This window comes from Miscanthus floridulus, unplaced genomic scaffold, assembly GCF_019320115.1.
Source record: "Miscanthus floridulus cultivar M001 unplaced genomic scaffold, ASM1932011v1 os_2087_1_2, whole genome shotgun sequence".
Classification (NCBI taxonomy): Eukaryota; Viridiplantae; Streptophyta; class Magnoliopsida; order Poales; family Poaceae; genus Miscanthus; species Miscanthus floridulus.
In genome coordinates this window covers 19,135-35,586 of record NW_027098092.1, presented here as the reverse complement: position 1 = coordinate 35,586, position 16,452 = coordinate 19,135, and the positions used below count along the sequence as shown (strand labels likewise).

Here is a 16,452-nt window from a genome sequence, read left to right as displayed (position 1 = left end):
ACAATTGTCCTCTACACTAATTCTACATCACCGCTGAGCAAAAATAGAATTAATGCATAACAAAACTCATCATAATATTATCATTAATCAACGTTGGTCAGAATAATAACAATATTATAATAAGCTAAAAAATATCCATTTTTCAAAATTAAATTCTCCCATTGGTTCGAATTTAATAATGAAAATAAAACTTTAAAATACGTAGCGGAAAAATGAACTCATTTCCTTGAATTTTACACACAGGAAAAATTCATTTTTCTGATTTCTTTTGAGCCATTTTCCATTTTTCAATTTTACTGAAAAAGAAAAAAGGAAAATTGGGCTCTCTCTTTACTGCTCTAGGCTCGAAGCCAGCAATTCAGCTCGGCCCACCACCTCTGCGCGGCACCCGGCCGCACCCAGGCCGCAACGTGGGCCTGGACCGGCAAAGTGCTGCGCCCGCGCGCGCCCACCTGGGCCACGAAACGGCCCGCTCGATCTGAGCCGTCCGCGCCGATCCGACGGTCGTCCGCACGCGTCGCTCGATCAAAAACACAACGGCAGTGGCTCCCCTGAAAACCTTAACCCATTCAGTTCACTCTTCTCTCTCTCTACGCCGCGCTCCTCTCTCCTCCCCGCAGCGCAGCCGTAGCAAGGCGAGTTCGAGCGAGTAGACGATGGAGGGCGAGCAAAGCCTCGGCGCCGTCGCCGGCCCCCTCGCCGGTGAGCGCGCTCCCCAGCGGGTGAGCGCGCCGCCGTCGAGCGGTCTTGCTGCGGCGCCCCCTTGGCCAGAGTCCGGCGAGCAACGCCCTCGGCTCGGCCTTCTTCTCTCCGTGCGCCGGCGAGCCACACTACGGCGGTGTCAGCAGCGGTCAAGGCAGGCCTCCCCTTCCCCTTCTTCCCCTTCTGATTTGTTCTTCTCGGATTCAACCAATTGGGGATCTAGGGTTAGGGTTTTGGGTTAGAGTTAGAGTTAGAGATTCGCTCTGTTCTTCTTCTTCCCGAATTGATTTTAGGTTTTAGGGTTCGGTTTCGAGTGGACTTGAAGTCGAGCCCTCCTTCACTTCTTCTTTTACCCAGTTAGGGTTGGGGTTAGTTCACTGTTCATCTTCCTCGATGGGTTAGCGTTCATTTCTCAATTAGGGTTAGGGCTTCAATCCGAAAACGGATCGAACCCTCTGTTCTTTTCTCAGATCCGAACGGATCTAATCTGATAGGCTAGATTTATACCCAAATGAGGCTCTGATACCATTGTTAGACTTTGAACAGGATCTATAGGCATAGAACTAGCATGTCTACTTGCTGTTGAATAGAATCATGAACCCTAGAACATCTACTAGTACAGTAACAGTAGGTAGAACAAGAGAAAAAGGGAGGGGTAGAAGATGGACGTGTCAAACCTGACACCGCAGAGGGAGTCGATCCAGAGGCATCGGCCATCTCGTTCGTCGGTGAAGTCTGCGCACGGGCAGCGATGTTCGGGGAAGAGGTTGATGAAGTCGTCGACGTCGGTGGAGCGGGGCGGGGCGGCTGGTGGCTTCCCGTCACTGGCTGCGCCCCTCTAGATCAGATTAGGGTTTAGGTTTCAGTGGGGAGCTCGGCTCAGGCGAACCTCGTGTCTTGAGCCGCCGACCCCACCTCTATTTATTACACAGTATCACAGGGGTCTCCAGCCATAGTGGGCTGAGCGCCCCCGATCAGGGCGCGGATCAAAAGCCCAACTGGGTCGTTGGGCCCAGTTTAGAATTGGAGATCAATCTAACACAATGTGCTCAAAGTCATACCCGCAGGTTCAAAGAGATGAGTGCATCGGCCGGGGCCTGAAAAAGCTTTGTTTAACTTTTTTGATGCTGCCTAGCTTTTTTTGGTATCTACTATATGTGTACACAGAATTCTACTTGAATTACATCCAGAGCTTGAAATCGTGAAAATTTCATAACCATGTGTCTCATTGCTTAGCAGGGTTATTTGGATCAGTACCATTGCAACTTTTCAATCCATTACAATTCACCATTTTGAAGATGTGTCATTATAATTTAGCCTCAAATCTGCCATTTTATACGCCTTTTATGATCTTAGGCCCACCTGCAACACTAGATAATTTTGTACAGACCAAGATACCCTTGTCTCCTTCCTTCTCCCCGTCCTCCTTCAGCACATCTCCAGCATGAACGCCGTAGAGTCAAGCTTCATCGCCATCCAACCTCCCCCGTCCCTCCAGCAGCACGTTGGCGCGGCGATCGTAAAGGTGTGCTTGTAGCTCGTGCGGCGGGACGTCAACTTGATCCCCCGGCCAGTTCTCATACTGATTCAGTCATCGACGACCTCTGCTCCACCCTCCGGAAGATCAAAAACCTGCTGTGTCCGGCCGCGACGCGGCCTGCCGTGCCTCGTGGCGGGGTGCTCGGCCCCTGCGTTGGCGCCCTGCCACACGCGGCGCACGAAGCCGTCGAAGTTTGCGCGGCCGAATGCGCACGGGGAGACCATGGTCGTGGCCCGCCGCAGAATCCGCTTGCCGGCCGCCCCGACGCTGAGCTTGCCAGGCGAGCGACCCACCCACGCTCGTCAGCCCTGCGCTCGCCAGCTGCTCGTCCTACTCCTTGCGCCCGCCGGCCGACAGCCTGCTGCTGCATGTGCTCTGGATCCACGAACGCTGCGTCGGGGGCAGACGTGCAAAGCCCTAGGTGGTCGAGCTCGCCGCCCCAGCCGGCCGGCTTGTCGCTCCCCGTGTCACCTCCCTCCGGCAGCCATCGCACCTCCACCTCGTCCTCACTGACCTGCAAAATGTTTTCTGGATCAGTAGTGATACGTTTGATACCTTATGTCATCCATCATGGCTTTGTCAGCTTTGCCGAATTCCAGTAGGCTAGTTGTGTTGGGCTGGCCGCATCATGCCGCAATAAAATCCCCTCAGATGAAATCCATGCTCCATGCTACCTTGTATAGTGAATGAACTCTGATGACAGCAACTTGAAAGTGCTTGGCGGACGCAAGCGGTGAAACCCAAGGGGCTGTTTGGTTCTCCACTAGCCAACTCTCTCTGGTGCTCGGGCGTGTTTGCTTTGTAACCTGGAAAAGTTGCCTGCCCAGGCAAGGATCTCATGCGTTCATTTTCCTATGCCTGCGGCTGAGCGAGCTGCCTGGCCATAGTAACCAAACAAGATTTCGAGCGCCTGGGGCTCGAATGCGTGCCTGACGCTTGTGTTACGTGCGACGGTAAATTTTAAGTAAAATCATATGAGCCGGCATCCAGAGATTAAGATGTTGGAATCATCGACATACAATTTCGGTGCTTGAAACAATACTCACTATGCTTGTACATGACATGACTGTTACAAGGAAGCCTACAAAAGGCTAAAAAGAAAACAAATCGCATGAGGGGGGAACACTCTTGTACAAGATTTGTCACACCTACAATTGTCACGGTACAAAATGAGGCCTCTAAACTAACTCAGAAGAAACTGCCTATGCTGTACCGACTACCCGGATATGGAACGGGGATCCTCGACACAGTATAGGTTCATCTGGTGACTCTGCCTTTGCGCGAGCACGAAGAACGTCTGTGGCGTCGATTATAACAGAAGCAGCTTGGAGCGAGTAGTCACCCGGTACGAGGAAGTACATGCAAAAAGGATGTATCAGCTCTTGCAACGGTGGAACTTCCAGGTGTATATCGCTAAGAACACCTACACAGAAAAAAGAACGTTAGTAGTGTACCAGACATGGACGCTGAATACTGCTTCAATGAATAACTTTCCCTGTTAAAGTATAAATCCAATGCCTACTCAATTGCCCCTAAAGTAAAAAATCTTTGATCATGCACAAGAAGTTGCCTTCTGTAGCATTGGTCATTTGCTGTCCTCACAAAACCAAAAATAAATCCAGATAGCGATGGAACGGAAAAATAAAGATAACTCACCAGCCCAGAGGACAGTTGCACTATTTTCATCGAAGCAATTCTCTCCTGCAACATCTTTGCATGAAATGCTAAGGTTCATCTGAATAATTTCCTTTGTGTTGTTGCGAATTTGAACTTCCATATGGGTCATTTCATGAGCAGATATAGGATCTTTGCACCTCAGAACACTGCCAGAATCCTTTGAAGAATCATCATTGATCACAGTTCCATTCTTAGCAAGTTTAAAGCTAAACGTCAGAGGATCTGGCAACAGTATGTCCATTATAGATGCTTGTAATGCCGCCTGGATAGCATCTTTAATATTCAGCTCACCTGAGCTATTTCTCCCAGAGTGCCATTTCACTTTTATTTTTGAAATCAGGTTGTTGATAGACGCATTTAGCTCTGCCTTGGCATTCCTTTCTGCTACGGCGGCAGCCCTGGATCCAAGAGGTTCATCACTACTACTTTCCTTTACAAAGAAGGAAGCATCAAGAACAGGCAATTTGAAGTTCTCAAGAGGTATGAGAACTCTGGCAGAGTAGTCGCGATCAATTCTAGTTTTGTGACAAGCAGCATCGCCCTCTGAAATTACTTCTTGATCCACATCCGCGTCATCCAAATGTACAGTAACATCAACATCAAAAACGACATCTGTAGGATTAAAAAGCTCAAGTTCCAGAAGGCGGAGCCCCCAGCTTCCTTTATAGGGATCGATCTTCAATAAGTTAATGTCTTTGCCACTGACAGGTTTTAAGTGTGTTTCAGTAAATCGAGCAGGTATTTCCATGGACAACAGGCGTGCTCTTACAAGACGCATGCCCTGCACAACACAGATATTCAAGGGAACAACCAGGCGTCTTCCAGGTGGAAGTGAAACATCTCCATTCTCAAGACTCGCAGCAGGACCTGAAGTGCAATATACAAATTTAGTCAAGCTACATAATGACAATACTTTTGCCTATGTGACAAGGGGTGCATCCGTGCATGTACATCATATACAAATTTATAATGTGCAAAGCTCAGAAGAATATTGCCTAGCAGTAACCAAAGACAGACTAAGGTGTAATCAGGTTGGCTGTTTCAAAGCATTAATCACAACAAAGAACACCTACAGCAAAAAATGTCCATGGGCTAGAAAAATAGAAAGCTAATTTGTCCAGGATGAAAGAACAAAAGGGGCCAGGTGCAAGACCAAGAGAACGATAGGAACACCCATGAAGCAAAGATGATTAAGAATTGCCGCTTACTAGCACCATGTGAATAGTATCCAAACAGAAAGAAGGCAACTGTAAACTGAAAACAACTATTGCTATCTATGCTTCAGATATACTAATAAAAATATGAAAATATAGAGGCACTAATTCACAACAGGAGGGATTAACAAATATTTGCAAATGTCTAATTGTAATAGGTACATTAACAGAACTACAGATTTCACCATTGAATGTAAATATAGATTATGAGAGGAGCTGAATATTAAAGGATGACAGAGAATAAAAGAATGTGAAACTGATGACCTACCAGCATAGTGAATATCCAATAATGGATTGATTCCTTCTCTTGCTATTCTCCTTGAATTTGCAGGAGATCTACCGCCATCTGTTTCCAAATCTGCTGAGCTGAGATGCCAAGCTCTTAGTGTTACGGCAAATGTCACTTCTCCACCTGGTTTAATAGGGAGCGCAGATTTCCATGTGCTATGGGCAATCGAAATAACAGAATCCTGATTCTTCCCTAACAATGCAACATTTGCTTCTTCAACTGGCATGGTTCCGGCATTTGTCAGTGTTATCAGAACATCACGAATTTCTCCTTCATAAAGAAGAATAGAACCATCTCCACCCACAACATTGGCAACTAACAATGGCAGAGGAGGAACAACAGAAATGCTAGGAAAGTTGACACTCTTAAACTTGCTAGAGCCACAGCATCTGAAAGGATCAGAAAGGACAAGCCCTTGTGCAGCTCCAAGGAGCAAACAATCGACCTCTTTGAATAGGTGTTCTGTAATAACACCAAAGCAATGAACAATGCACCCAGGAATTGATATTTGTCCGACTTTTGTTGGAATACCAGATAACAAAACTAATTTTGAAGTGTTAGGTGGAAGACTAACGCTAACTGGAAAGGCATCAAAATTCCCAGAATGAACAGAGAGATAGATGCTCTCCACAACTAGGTCGAAGCTGCAAGGGTTTGCTAACTCAACCATGACTTGAACCGGCTCCCCCACAATCCAACTAACCTCTTGCTTGGAAGTCCCAGAAGCTCCTGCTTTGCTGAAAGGAGTATAAATGAAAGGTCCTGAAGGACCTGCACCGGTCCACCACTCCTTTTTATGTGGATTCCGCTTTACTATATCCCTTTGAGAAGGGTGAAGCGGGAAAGAATGCAACCTGGAAAAATAACATAAGATAAAAAAAATCCCAGAAGATAGTAAAGATTAATTTTGCCATGAGCATCTTTCAGTCTTAAAAGTAGTTCCAACAGTATTTATTCTCTTTTTCTCTCAAATATAACAATAAGATAATAATGATGAGCTTAAGCATACCTGATAAAAGGAAGACATGGATCGGCACAGCGTGTGCCCGTTGGAAGCTTGTCAGCAGAGTTTGCAAGTGAGCTTGCTAGGCCACTCTGACCAGCTGGTGTGATGAGTGGGTAAAAGGATCGAAGAAGACGAGCTGCAGCGCTCCATGATGAGAGTGGATCAGCGGCCCGGATTGATGACATCAATATTTCTCTTAGAACCACCATTTGGAGGGTACTCCATTGTGACTCAAACAATGACACTATAGACTGAGCGTGCACCTTTCCAGAATCAGTATTGCCAGCACGAGGTTCCTTAAGAACATAAGCATTGCAAATGAAACATGAATCCAACAATATTTAGTATATTTATGCACGATGAATTGATGATTGATTCTCAATATGCTGCAACTGCACAACTACTTTGTGATCTCACCTTGGACAAATCATGATTCATTTTCATAGTCTTTCGGCTTTGGACATGGTATGCATTTGTAGTCATAGTTAGAACCTGCATAGCACTCATAGCAGCATATGCATTGTCTTGCTGAAGGTACAACTGTGCAACTTGTCTTGAAAAAAAGGCCGCCTTGCGCTTATAACCAAGTGTACCAAAAAGTCTTGCGATTTCAATATATAGTATGAGCCGGTCACTGGCATCAATCAGAGCCTTGGCACCATCTGCAGCTCCCATTAACAAATCTGAGACCTCCTTATGATACTGCTGAGCAGGCGCCTGCGAGTTGTGGCCCACCGCAACTCGGTTTCCTGGTAGTGCTAGCATGACAAGCACCAAAACATAAGCTTAAAGGAAATTCACCATTCATTTTTTTAGAAGCAGCAGCAACATCTGAAGAGGGAGAACCTCATGGTACAGGAACAACAGAAGAAGGCCAAACAACAGAAGAAGGCCTTGTTTGGATGCACGTGTATCTAATTCAATCCACATGTGTTGAGGTGGATTGGAATGAAACTTAGTTTAATTTCATTTCAATCCACTTCAACGCATGTGGATCAAGATAAATACATTCAAACAAGGCCTAACGAAGATACATTCGCTTTATGACATCCTCAAACTTGCTGATGCACACGAGCTGCCATATAAATAGGCAGCTTATGCAGTTGGTTTACCAGCGTATATTGATGACCCGCTGTATTTTATCAAGGCTGGTGTCCTGGCGACCTTTACAGAACAGGACAAATGAAATCAGAACAACTCTCTCATACAAACAGGGGGGCGAATCAAGCGCCCTTAATGCAATACAACACCGGAACGTGGCATCCAGCAAATATTTTACTCCAGAACATTATGATTCCATTCCCAAAACTCAATATTTCTTGGCATGACTGTATAGTGTATATGCAACATCAGTGGAGCTGCTGTTGGCTCCGAGGATGTCTGAAGGATCCGCTTGCGTAGAGCATCTGATAGACCGGCTTTATCCTCGATATGAAGAGCACGCTCAACAGGGTACCGCAGCAACATACGAGGGCACAGACATAGAAAGTCAATCTGAAACAATCAGGCCCATAGCAGTCGGAAGGCTCCAGCACACCTGGGTGCTGCCTTGCTGCCTCCTTGTCATAGACGTAGCCAGCAAGAAGAGCTGAGAAAAATAATGCACCCAGTGGATTCACTAACAGCATGAAGTTGTACATTAGCCCGAAGTCCTTCAGCCCAAAAAGCTCCGAGACCGTTGGTATCATGACAGCAAATTGGACCCCGTAGCATATCCCCAGGAGAGTAGTTGAAACATAAATCAAGCTATGAAGACCAGTTGCAAAGAGTAGGAACGTTACCACCATGATTATTTGTGTGCACATCATCCAGAAAGGACGAGGGAGCATCCTTGACCTGCAGAATATCAGGTCTTAGCAGTCCTTTTTTCAGAAGTAGGCACTCCTTAATTTATATTTCTTAATCTTAGTAATATTACTAATTGGAGGCCTCAAATGGAGTCTCCGTGTTAATCCTCACAAAACACGCTAGAAAAAAAGATAAATACTAGAAAGTAACATGATAGCCAAAAACATCTGGACTGACTCTAATCGTCATCGCCAATAATAGCCTTTGGATCTATTCTCTTTCAAAAAAATCACCCACCCCTACCATTATGAAAAATAAATAAAGTAATCCCCTAAATTTGCATTTAAATTGCCAGTCCCAACCATTATGAAAGATAATTTAAAACGAAGCCTAAATTTATCTTCCATATAAGAAAGACAATGCAAAGTAACCATAAATTTGCCCTTAAAATAACCACATCTTCCATTATAAGATATAATATAAAGTAACCCCTTTTTTGTATCTAAATTGTCCATCGTTATAAAGAATAAACTAAATTTACGTCTAAATACCAATATAAGCTATTATGAAAAATAATTCAATAACCATAAAGGACACCATATATGTTTCTAAATTAGACACTTAAAATCAAAGTAAACATAAATGCTACTCCCAAAGTCCATAAAAGAATGCAATTCTAGCACAATACCAAGTTAAAGTATTTTTAAGTTTGACTAACTATATACAAAAAATATCAATATTTATGATATCAAATAAGTATCATTAGATTTTTTATGAGATATTCTATAGTATACCTATTTGGTGCCATAAACATTAATATGTTTTCCTATATATTTGGTCAAACTTTAACAAAGAAATGATTTAGAATTGCAATTTTTTTTTTGGGGGGGGGGGGGGGGGGTGGAGGTAGTATGTCCCACCTTGTAAACCAAGTAAACATGCACACATTAGGATGAATATTTCTAGGGCTTGTTTGGCAGGCCTTATATCGGCCTTGACTCCATGCTACAGTGCCCGAAGGAGCTGGAGCTAGTGAAGCCAGCTCTATGGATTCATCAGCTTTTAGTTTATTTTGGGAAGAGAGAAAAAACACTCCACACTTCAGTGCAAAAGATTCCCTAAAAGCCAGAGCCATTTTGGGAAAAGCCCTCTGAAACAATACCTTGTTTAAATAGTTTATCTATGTTCTCTTAACAAACCACATATCAATGCAATGAAAAATATATTCCCTTAACAAACCAAATACCAATACCATAATCATTTTAACAGTTTATCGATTATGAAAAATACATTCCCTTAGGCCTTGTTTGGATGTAGTCGGATTCACATCGATTCACATGTGTTGGGGTGGATTGGAGTGGAACATGAACAAAATCTCACCCCAATCCAATCCGATAACATCCAAACAAGGCCTTAACAAATCATGTACCAATTAGGTAATTCATTAAAATTATATCGAAACTCTATGGCATCAAAATTTATGAAGTGTTGCTTTAGATAAATGTACACATTTTGATTTAAATATTATGACATATCGATTTTTTTTATATAAAACAACACTTGTACACGTATAATTTTTTGATAGAGGACATTCACATGTTGAGTGTTGTGGTGTAGGCTGAAACAATTGTTTATGCCATCGTAGTAACTAAGAGTATAGTTTAGGACCAAGAATCTATTTTTCAATAAAATATAAAAAGGCAAATTTTGAATAGAAGAGAGTTTCAACTTAACACGTGGATGAAAACCTGCAACAACTAATAGGATCAAATGTTGAAAGACAAAATATAGAGCCATGATGTCAAAAAAGAATGAAACAAGAGCTGATATAGCTTAACTAAAGTTTCAACTAAATACATATTAAAGATCCACAGAGGTGCAATGTAAAATATGACAACACATATAGAGTAATTGGTAAATTTATTGTAAGTTCATAAGTCATAACTTGATAGAGATTATAGAGTACCTATGTGTATTGTGTTAGGAAAATGAATAGAAAGATAGAGAGTAAAGATAAGCAAATTTGATTGGTTGTAAGTATTAAATTTATTCACAAAACTTTTAATAATTATATATAACATAAGATTCTAGATGACTAAGTCCTCAAAACATATGCAAAGTAACAGGCGCGGTTAGAGATCGATGCCACTGGGAATTAGCTGCAATGTTCAGTAATGCTTGTTTGTTGTTTAGTAATATCAATATATCACAGTACTGTAGGAAGCAATCAGCTTTACTACTTCAGCTTTTAGCTTAAATAAGCTGGAATATAGTAAGTGATGCATTGAAGGCAAATTGTACAGATAAAGTTGTTGCGAGTAAATTAAATGTAGCTTACCTTACGAAATATTCAGAGACAGATCCACCAAGGATACGGCCAGCAAAGTTGCAGAAGCCAAAGAGGCACAACAAAATAGTTGTGTCATTAGCACCAACAGACATTCCAACCTGAGCCAGGTTGTTGAGAACAGTGACTCCTGTGCCAACTCCACAAAAGTAAACAACAAACAGTAGCCAGAAGTCCGCCTTTACTAAGGCTTCAAGGAATGTGAAATCATCCCCCCTTCTTGGCCCTCTTTTCTTTTTCAAATTCACTGCCCCCTCACCCTCAGCCAATAGAAGATCCAAATCAGTACTGTCATCAGATTCATTGGTACCTGTAGCAAGTGTTGTTGAGGCACTGCCCAGAAGTGGTTGTGAGTTCTCTGGATCCGCACCAGACAGACTATCAGTTGAATAAGATGGGGCAAGGGTGCTGGGCTTTTCCTTTGTTTGTTTGTTTGGATAAAGTGTCATCTTAATTGGTATTGCGAGTGGAGCAAGGAGCAAAAGTATCATTATACCAAACAAAAGATAGGTGACAGCCTGGCTTAGTTTTAAAGTATCACCAAGTATTGTAGCAACCATAAGGTATATTCCGAGAACCACACTTGAGATTTGTGTGTACATGAAATGGCTGTGTTCTGTTGAGTTGTCCTCATCCAGTGATGGAGTGCAAGGCCTAACAAAATACATCACCACAATACATGCTATTGGGATCCCCAAGGCAAGCAACAGCAAAAGATTTGTGGGTGAATTCCCTAGCATTCCATTAAACGTTTCAGTGTAGACAGCAGCACTAACAGCAACATAACCCTTGATGAGACCAGCAACAGTGCCTCGGCTGAGAGGGAAATTCCTCATGTTGGTCACAAGAGCAGCAGTGCCCAACCATGCACTGCTGTTCGTGCCAATACATAAAGCTATCCACAACTGCAAACATACGATAAACTAGTCAAGGTACCAGAAAAAAGGGAAAAGAAAAGAAGCTGACTCTTGTAAACAATCTGAAAAAAAATGCATACTGGTGTTGAAACAAATGGCATAGTTTCACAAAAACTAAAGTTAAGAGATAAGTACTTTTTTGGGGATGTCAAGAGATAACTTCATTGGCAAAATCAAACAAAGATCGTCATGATAGGCCATATGGTGAGTAATTAAGTCACGCATTATGAATCTCTGACTGATTTATGAGTTCTTTTGCTCTATTTTCTGTACTGGACACGACCAACAGGACATGTATGTGTCTTGCCCACCTAATTTACTAGTACAGAGGTAAGCAGGGAGAATAGAAGTTCACATTGTCCAATTTTGGGTCCTTTTGAATGATAAACAAACCACAATCATTACAAGGAACTCCCAACATTCAAAATGAGATCATATTACCTTACTGAATGTTTCTTTGGCAGTTAATTTTTCAAAGAAGAAACCTATGTAGTACTATCAAATACATTTTGTTTTCTTTTAGTGAGAACGTCATGCGTGTATTTCACTAAGGAAACAAGACACCACAAGACAAACCCAGATGAATTAACAAACACATGAGCAAGTAGATGGAAGGGGCAGGAGGCGACCAGCTTACCAAGGACTAAGGAGACCACTCTGCAAAAAAATTGAGACCTATGACTTCAACATGCTCTATCATGGGAAGAAGTCCGACCATATACCATACCAGCTCCCTCCCAAAGCGCCACTACCGAACTTACTAGTTACTAGCACAGTCACCTAGACACACAGGGCAACACATAAAAACGAACCATAGTGGCTCAAGCTCCAGCCACTGCATCAACCAAATTCCAAAGATCCACTGGTGCATAAGGGAGGTAGTCATAACAAAACCATCAACCATCTATAGCCTGGATTCTGCCTAGTACTGTAATTGAATAGTGCTGACAACACAGCTTATTAGCTGAAGCGGCGTAATACCATTCCCATCTTTCTTCTTTTTTTTTTCCTCGAACTACGCAGGAGAGCTATGTGTCATTTCATTAAGGTAGATAAAAAGGTAGTACACGAGTCTGGCAAAAACCTCCCTGAGTACAGCACACGCCCCACACGCAGACACAGAACTAGATTACAGCCACGCCAAGGACTAAAAAACAGACAACCAGAGCCTCATTGGAGCTTAAACTCCAGAGGTCAGCGACCTGGCCAGGAGATCACGGAGCTTAGAGGCACCCGCCATGCACCACAAACCACAGTCCTATCTTTCTGTTAAATGCAAGCGGTATTTGATTATAAGATTATGGCTTCAGCTCCTAGTGGTCACAGTGTGACTCTACAGGATTATGGCTTTTTCATGAAAGTGAGTGGATTACATTTTCCCCCCAGAAAGAACGATATACAATAGCCTAACAACCACAATTTTATCTTCAGTCAGAGTAACTCATCAATACCTTTAATAGTTTCTGAGAAACAAACAATAAATTCCCAGTTAAGTATGTATAATTATACATCAACATTGGTTTTGGCTGATAATGCACCTTCTGTCCTAATTCATTTTTTTTTTTGACAAACACTCCCCAATCATAGCATGATTCAGTACACATGGCATACACTCTAGAATGTGTTCCAGAGTTAGAGGCCACAATAACCATAGTTTTTGTATGAATAATTACAATGTGTAGTTTTACCAGGCTCATTAATCTTTTCTCAAGCTGCAAGTTCAAAACCTAAGTTGGGCTAAAGTATAAAAGTGCATTGCAGACAATCTACTAAAACATAGTAATTGAAGTCAGCTTCAGATCTTTGTGGTAATAGTTCAATTTACGACCTTACCGAAACACGGTACCAATAAAGGATTTTCTTTTTTTTTTTGTTTTGAAAGCGCTCTTAGTTCAGTTTGGTAGAACGCGGGTCTCCAAAACCCGATGTCGTAGGTTCAAATCCTACAGAGCGTGATTCCATATATCTTATGTCGAAACTAAAATAACTTAAAAAACAAAGTAGAATTGCATCCCACTCATATAGTCACATCAGATCTTTGTGAATCAAACTACTGGGGGTGGGAATACATCACAAGGAATTGATCTCGAACACACAGGAGAGCTGCGTCTCATCGCTATATTAAGAGAAAGAAGCACAAGAGTACAGAGGTACAAGGCCGGCTGTGTATGCGACAAACATAAGGCACTAGAACTACCCATCCACAGGCAGCCATCAGTGTTCAAAGCAACAGGCACGCCAAAAGAAACAAAGGAATTGATGAATTTAACAAAATTAAATCCTGGATTTGCTACGTAGGTACACCAGTGAGGTCATTCCTTCCACTGGCAGAAAGGATTGGCCAAAGCACCAATAAGCGAGCTTATGACCAAAACATGAATTCAGTATGGTTGCAGTAAGGAAACTTTTCATATCATACTCAGCTTCAAGACACCTTGAAAAGGGAAAATATATAGCCACGTCAACATCAAGCACACAATTAAATAATTAATTTATACGCACCTACGGACACAATGATTTACTGAACTGAAACAACAATGCATAAGTTATCTCATTAAATTATACCAGCTATGCCCACGAAATTTGCTCCTCCAACACAATTGATGCTAGATTTGGTCGCAAAATTACCTAAAGAGGATAACAAGAATGGTAAAAACAGAAATCGGAATGCTTTAATCAACGCAACTAGACACTGGAGACTTGAAGGACAAATGACTATATAAAGGCCCCAAGCCTCGCATTAGCTCATTCATCACCCAGCACTTATACATCCATCGTGGCATGAAGCAGGGAGCAGGTGAAGCACACATGTCAGGGTTTATTGTGTGGTCGGCCACTGAAACCAAATTTCTTCCACTTGCAGAAATGATTTGGTCAGAGCATGCATGAATAAGCAACTTATGGACCAAAACCGGTATTCTAATAAAATGTAAATGACTGCAGCAAAGAAAGCCTTCGTATCATTTAACTTGAAAACAGGAAATATGTGTGGGTTTTATTGTCAATCATGCGATTAAAAAATATGCACGTGTGGAGTGTGGACACAATGATTCACTTGCTTGTGTGAAACAAAAAGGCATAAAATATCTCCCGAACGTATGACAGGCTAACACCATGGAATTGTTCAATGAACACGACTTTACACTACATTTGCTACCGAAATTGACAACAAAAAGGATTTTAAAAAGCACTAAATAGATTTTGTTTTTAATCAAACTCGAAAATAGAAGGTTGAAGAACTAACTAAGAATTTTGAAGAGCTAACTAAGCCCCAACTAGCTCGTTCAGCCATTCCCAATGGCATCGAGGACTCGTCGAATCAAGCAAAACAATGACAAACAGCCCAAAATAGCATGCGAACCAAGCACACATGTCAACCCATATAGGGAAAAAGGGGCGGGAGAACAGAGAGGCAGGGGAGCGTACCACCCAGTAAGGCATGGCGACGGTCTTGGTGACGGCGAGCCAGAGCGTGCCGAAGCCGAAGAAGGCGCAGGCGGAGCCGATGACGAGGATGAGCCAGGGCGGGAGGCGGTTGGCGAGCACCCCAGGGACGAGCCCCACGTTCTCGCCGACGTCGTTGCCGACGCCGAGCATGGTGAGCGCCTGCTGGTTGTACCCGAGCGCCTCCTTGATGGCGTGCGAGTAGAGCGGGAACACGTAGGCGCTCCCCGCCGCCACCTGCACCCACACCGCCGCCGCCAGCCCGACCCACGGCGGGCGGCTCCCCGCCTTCACCCGCCCCGGCCCCGGCCCTCCTCCTCCACTGCCCGCCATGCCGCCGCACTACCCCCCGATTCCCCCTCCGCCCTCCTCCTGTCTTCTCCACCTAGCGGCGGCGGGTGCTGCTGACTGGTGACTGGCGAGGTCAGGTGCGTGGCAGTGGCAGACGACAGACCGCAGACGACAGCAGTGCGCGCGCGGGCGTGGGTCGGCTACAGCCTACGAGCTACAGCGGCGGTATGGCTTCCTCAGTGCCTTCACCCCATTTGCCTGGTGGCTGGGCTCGCTGCGTCAGCGGAATATAAGAGCCTGGCGTCGACTAGTCGTATAGACTTCCAAGGAGAGGGGAATTCTGGACGTGTTTTTCGTTCGGTGTTGGGCTGTTGGCCGTGAGAAGGACCTTTGGCTGTTCCTGTGATCCTGTCATAAAAAAACTCGGCTAAAGGGAAGTTTGGACGCACCCTATATATCTATAAGTACTCCTACATTGCGCGATCTACCACTGTGCTTATAGGTTGATATAACATAAAAGTGGATCAATAGCTTTCTTTACACCCCATTTTGATATTGGCATTCAGCATGGAATTGAGGAATATCTACAATACCACATGTTTGGATGTTTTGGAATTTGATTACCAATTCCAAACAGTGTTCTCACGACACAAAACAAGCAACCCCCAATACAAACCTGTGAGGCTCGGTTTTGGCTGGAATCGATGTCACCTCGTCCCACGGGTGTCGAGGGGGTAGAGCTTACTGACGCACGGAGGGGCGGAGCTTGCCGACGCGCGAGGGGATGGAGCTCGTCGACGCGGAGAGGGCGGAGCTTGCCGGTGCGCAAAGGGCGCGGAGGGGGTGGAGCTTGCTGGCGCACAAAGAGGTGGAGAGGGCGGAGCTTGATGGCGCGGAGAGGGCGGCGGTCGCCGGCGCATGGAGATGGGGCAGGGGTCGTCGGCGCGGAGGGGGCAGGTGTTGCCGGCACATGGTGGGGGTGGGGCCGGGAGGAGCAAGGAGAAGACGAGGTACGGATGCAATTTCTGATTTCTGAGTCCAATTTGAAGACATCCAAACACATAGACATCCAGGCCTCGTTTAGATTACAAATTTTTGCAATCTGGACACTGTAGCACGTTTCGTTTGTATTTGACAAACTTTGTCTGATCATGGACTAACTAGGCTCAAAAGATTCGTCTCGTGTTTTACAACCAAACTGTGCAATTAATTATTTTTTTACCTACATTTAATACTC

At 43.9% G+C, this 16,452-nt stretch overlaps 2 protein-coding genes and 1 non-coding gene across 3 annotated transcripts; 1 reads left to right on the top strand and 2 right to left on the bottom strand.

Moving 5' to 3' along the window:
• Positions 1-3,252: 3,252 nt before the first annotated feature.
• LOC136534596 (trafficking protein particle complex II-specific subunit 120 homolog) lies at positions 3,253-7,193 on the bottom strand. Its single transcript, XM_066527008.1, has 5 exons — positions 6,846-7,193; positions 6,432-6,724; positions 5,402-6,276; positions 3,899-4,786; positions 3,253-3,665 (listed from the first exon to the last, which is right to left on the bottom strand). Exons 1-5 carry the CDS (start codon positions 7,191-7,193, stop codon positions 3,445-3,447), a joined length of 2,625 nt encoding a protein of 874 aa, XP_066383105.1. The 3' UTR covers positions 3,253-3,444.
• A 411-nt stretch (positions 7,194-7,604) lies between these two features.
• On the bottom strand, positions 7,605-15,523 carry LOC136534595 (protein NUCLEAR FUSION DEFECTIVE 4-like). Its single transcript, XM_066527007.1, has 3 exons — positions 14,907-15,523; positions 10,555-11,468; positions 7,605-8,264 (listed from the first exon to the last, which is right to left on the bottom strand). The coding sequence occupies exons 1-3, from the start codon at positions 15,255-15,257 to the stop codon at positions 7,778-7,780; spliced, it is 1,752 nt and encodes a 583-aa protein (XP_066383104.1). The 5' UTR covers positions 15,258-15,523; the 3' UTR covers positions 7,605-7,777.
• TRNAW-CCA (transfer RNA tryptophan (anticodon CCA)) lies at positions 13,362-13,435 on the top strand. Its single transcript has one exon. It is a non-coding gene; the product is annotated as a tRNA-Trp (tRNA).
• Positions 15,524-16,452: the final 929 nt, after the last annotated feature.

What these genes read in the sequence shown, in the direction of transcription:
- LOC136534596 (XM_066527008.1), bottom strand. Translation starts at nt 7,193, where the DNA reads ATGCTAGCACTACCAGGAAACCGAGTTGCGGTGGGCCACAACTCGCAG. An exon ending in CCATGTCTTCCTTTTATCAG is followed by an intron (nt 6,277 to 6,431) that starts GTATGCTTAAGC and finishes TTATTTTTCCAG; the next exon opens with GTTGCATTCTTTCCCGCTTC. An exon ending in TGCAACTGTCCTCTGGGCTG is followed by an intron (nt 3,666 to 3,898) that starts GTGAGTTATCTT and finishes TTTTCTGTGTAG; the next exon opens with GTGTTCTTAGCGATATACAC.
- LOC136534595 (XM_066527007.1), bottom strand. Translation starts at nt 15,257, where the DNA reads ATGGCGGGCAGTGGAGGAGGAGGGCCGGGGCCGGGGCGGGTGAAGGCG. An exon ending in TCGCCATGCCTTACTGGGTG is followed by an intron (nt 11,469 to 14,906) that starts GTACGCTCCCCT and finishes GTATGTTTGCAG; the next exon opens with TTGTGGATAGCTTTATGTAT. An exon ending in GTCTCTGAATATTTCGTAAG is followed by an intron (nt 8,265 to 10,554) that starts GTAAGCTACATT and finishes GATATTCTGCAG; the next exon opens with GTCAAGGATGCTCCCTCGTC.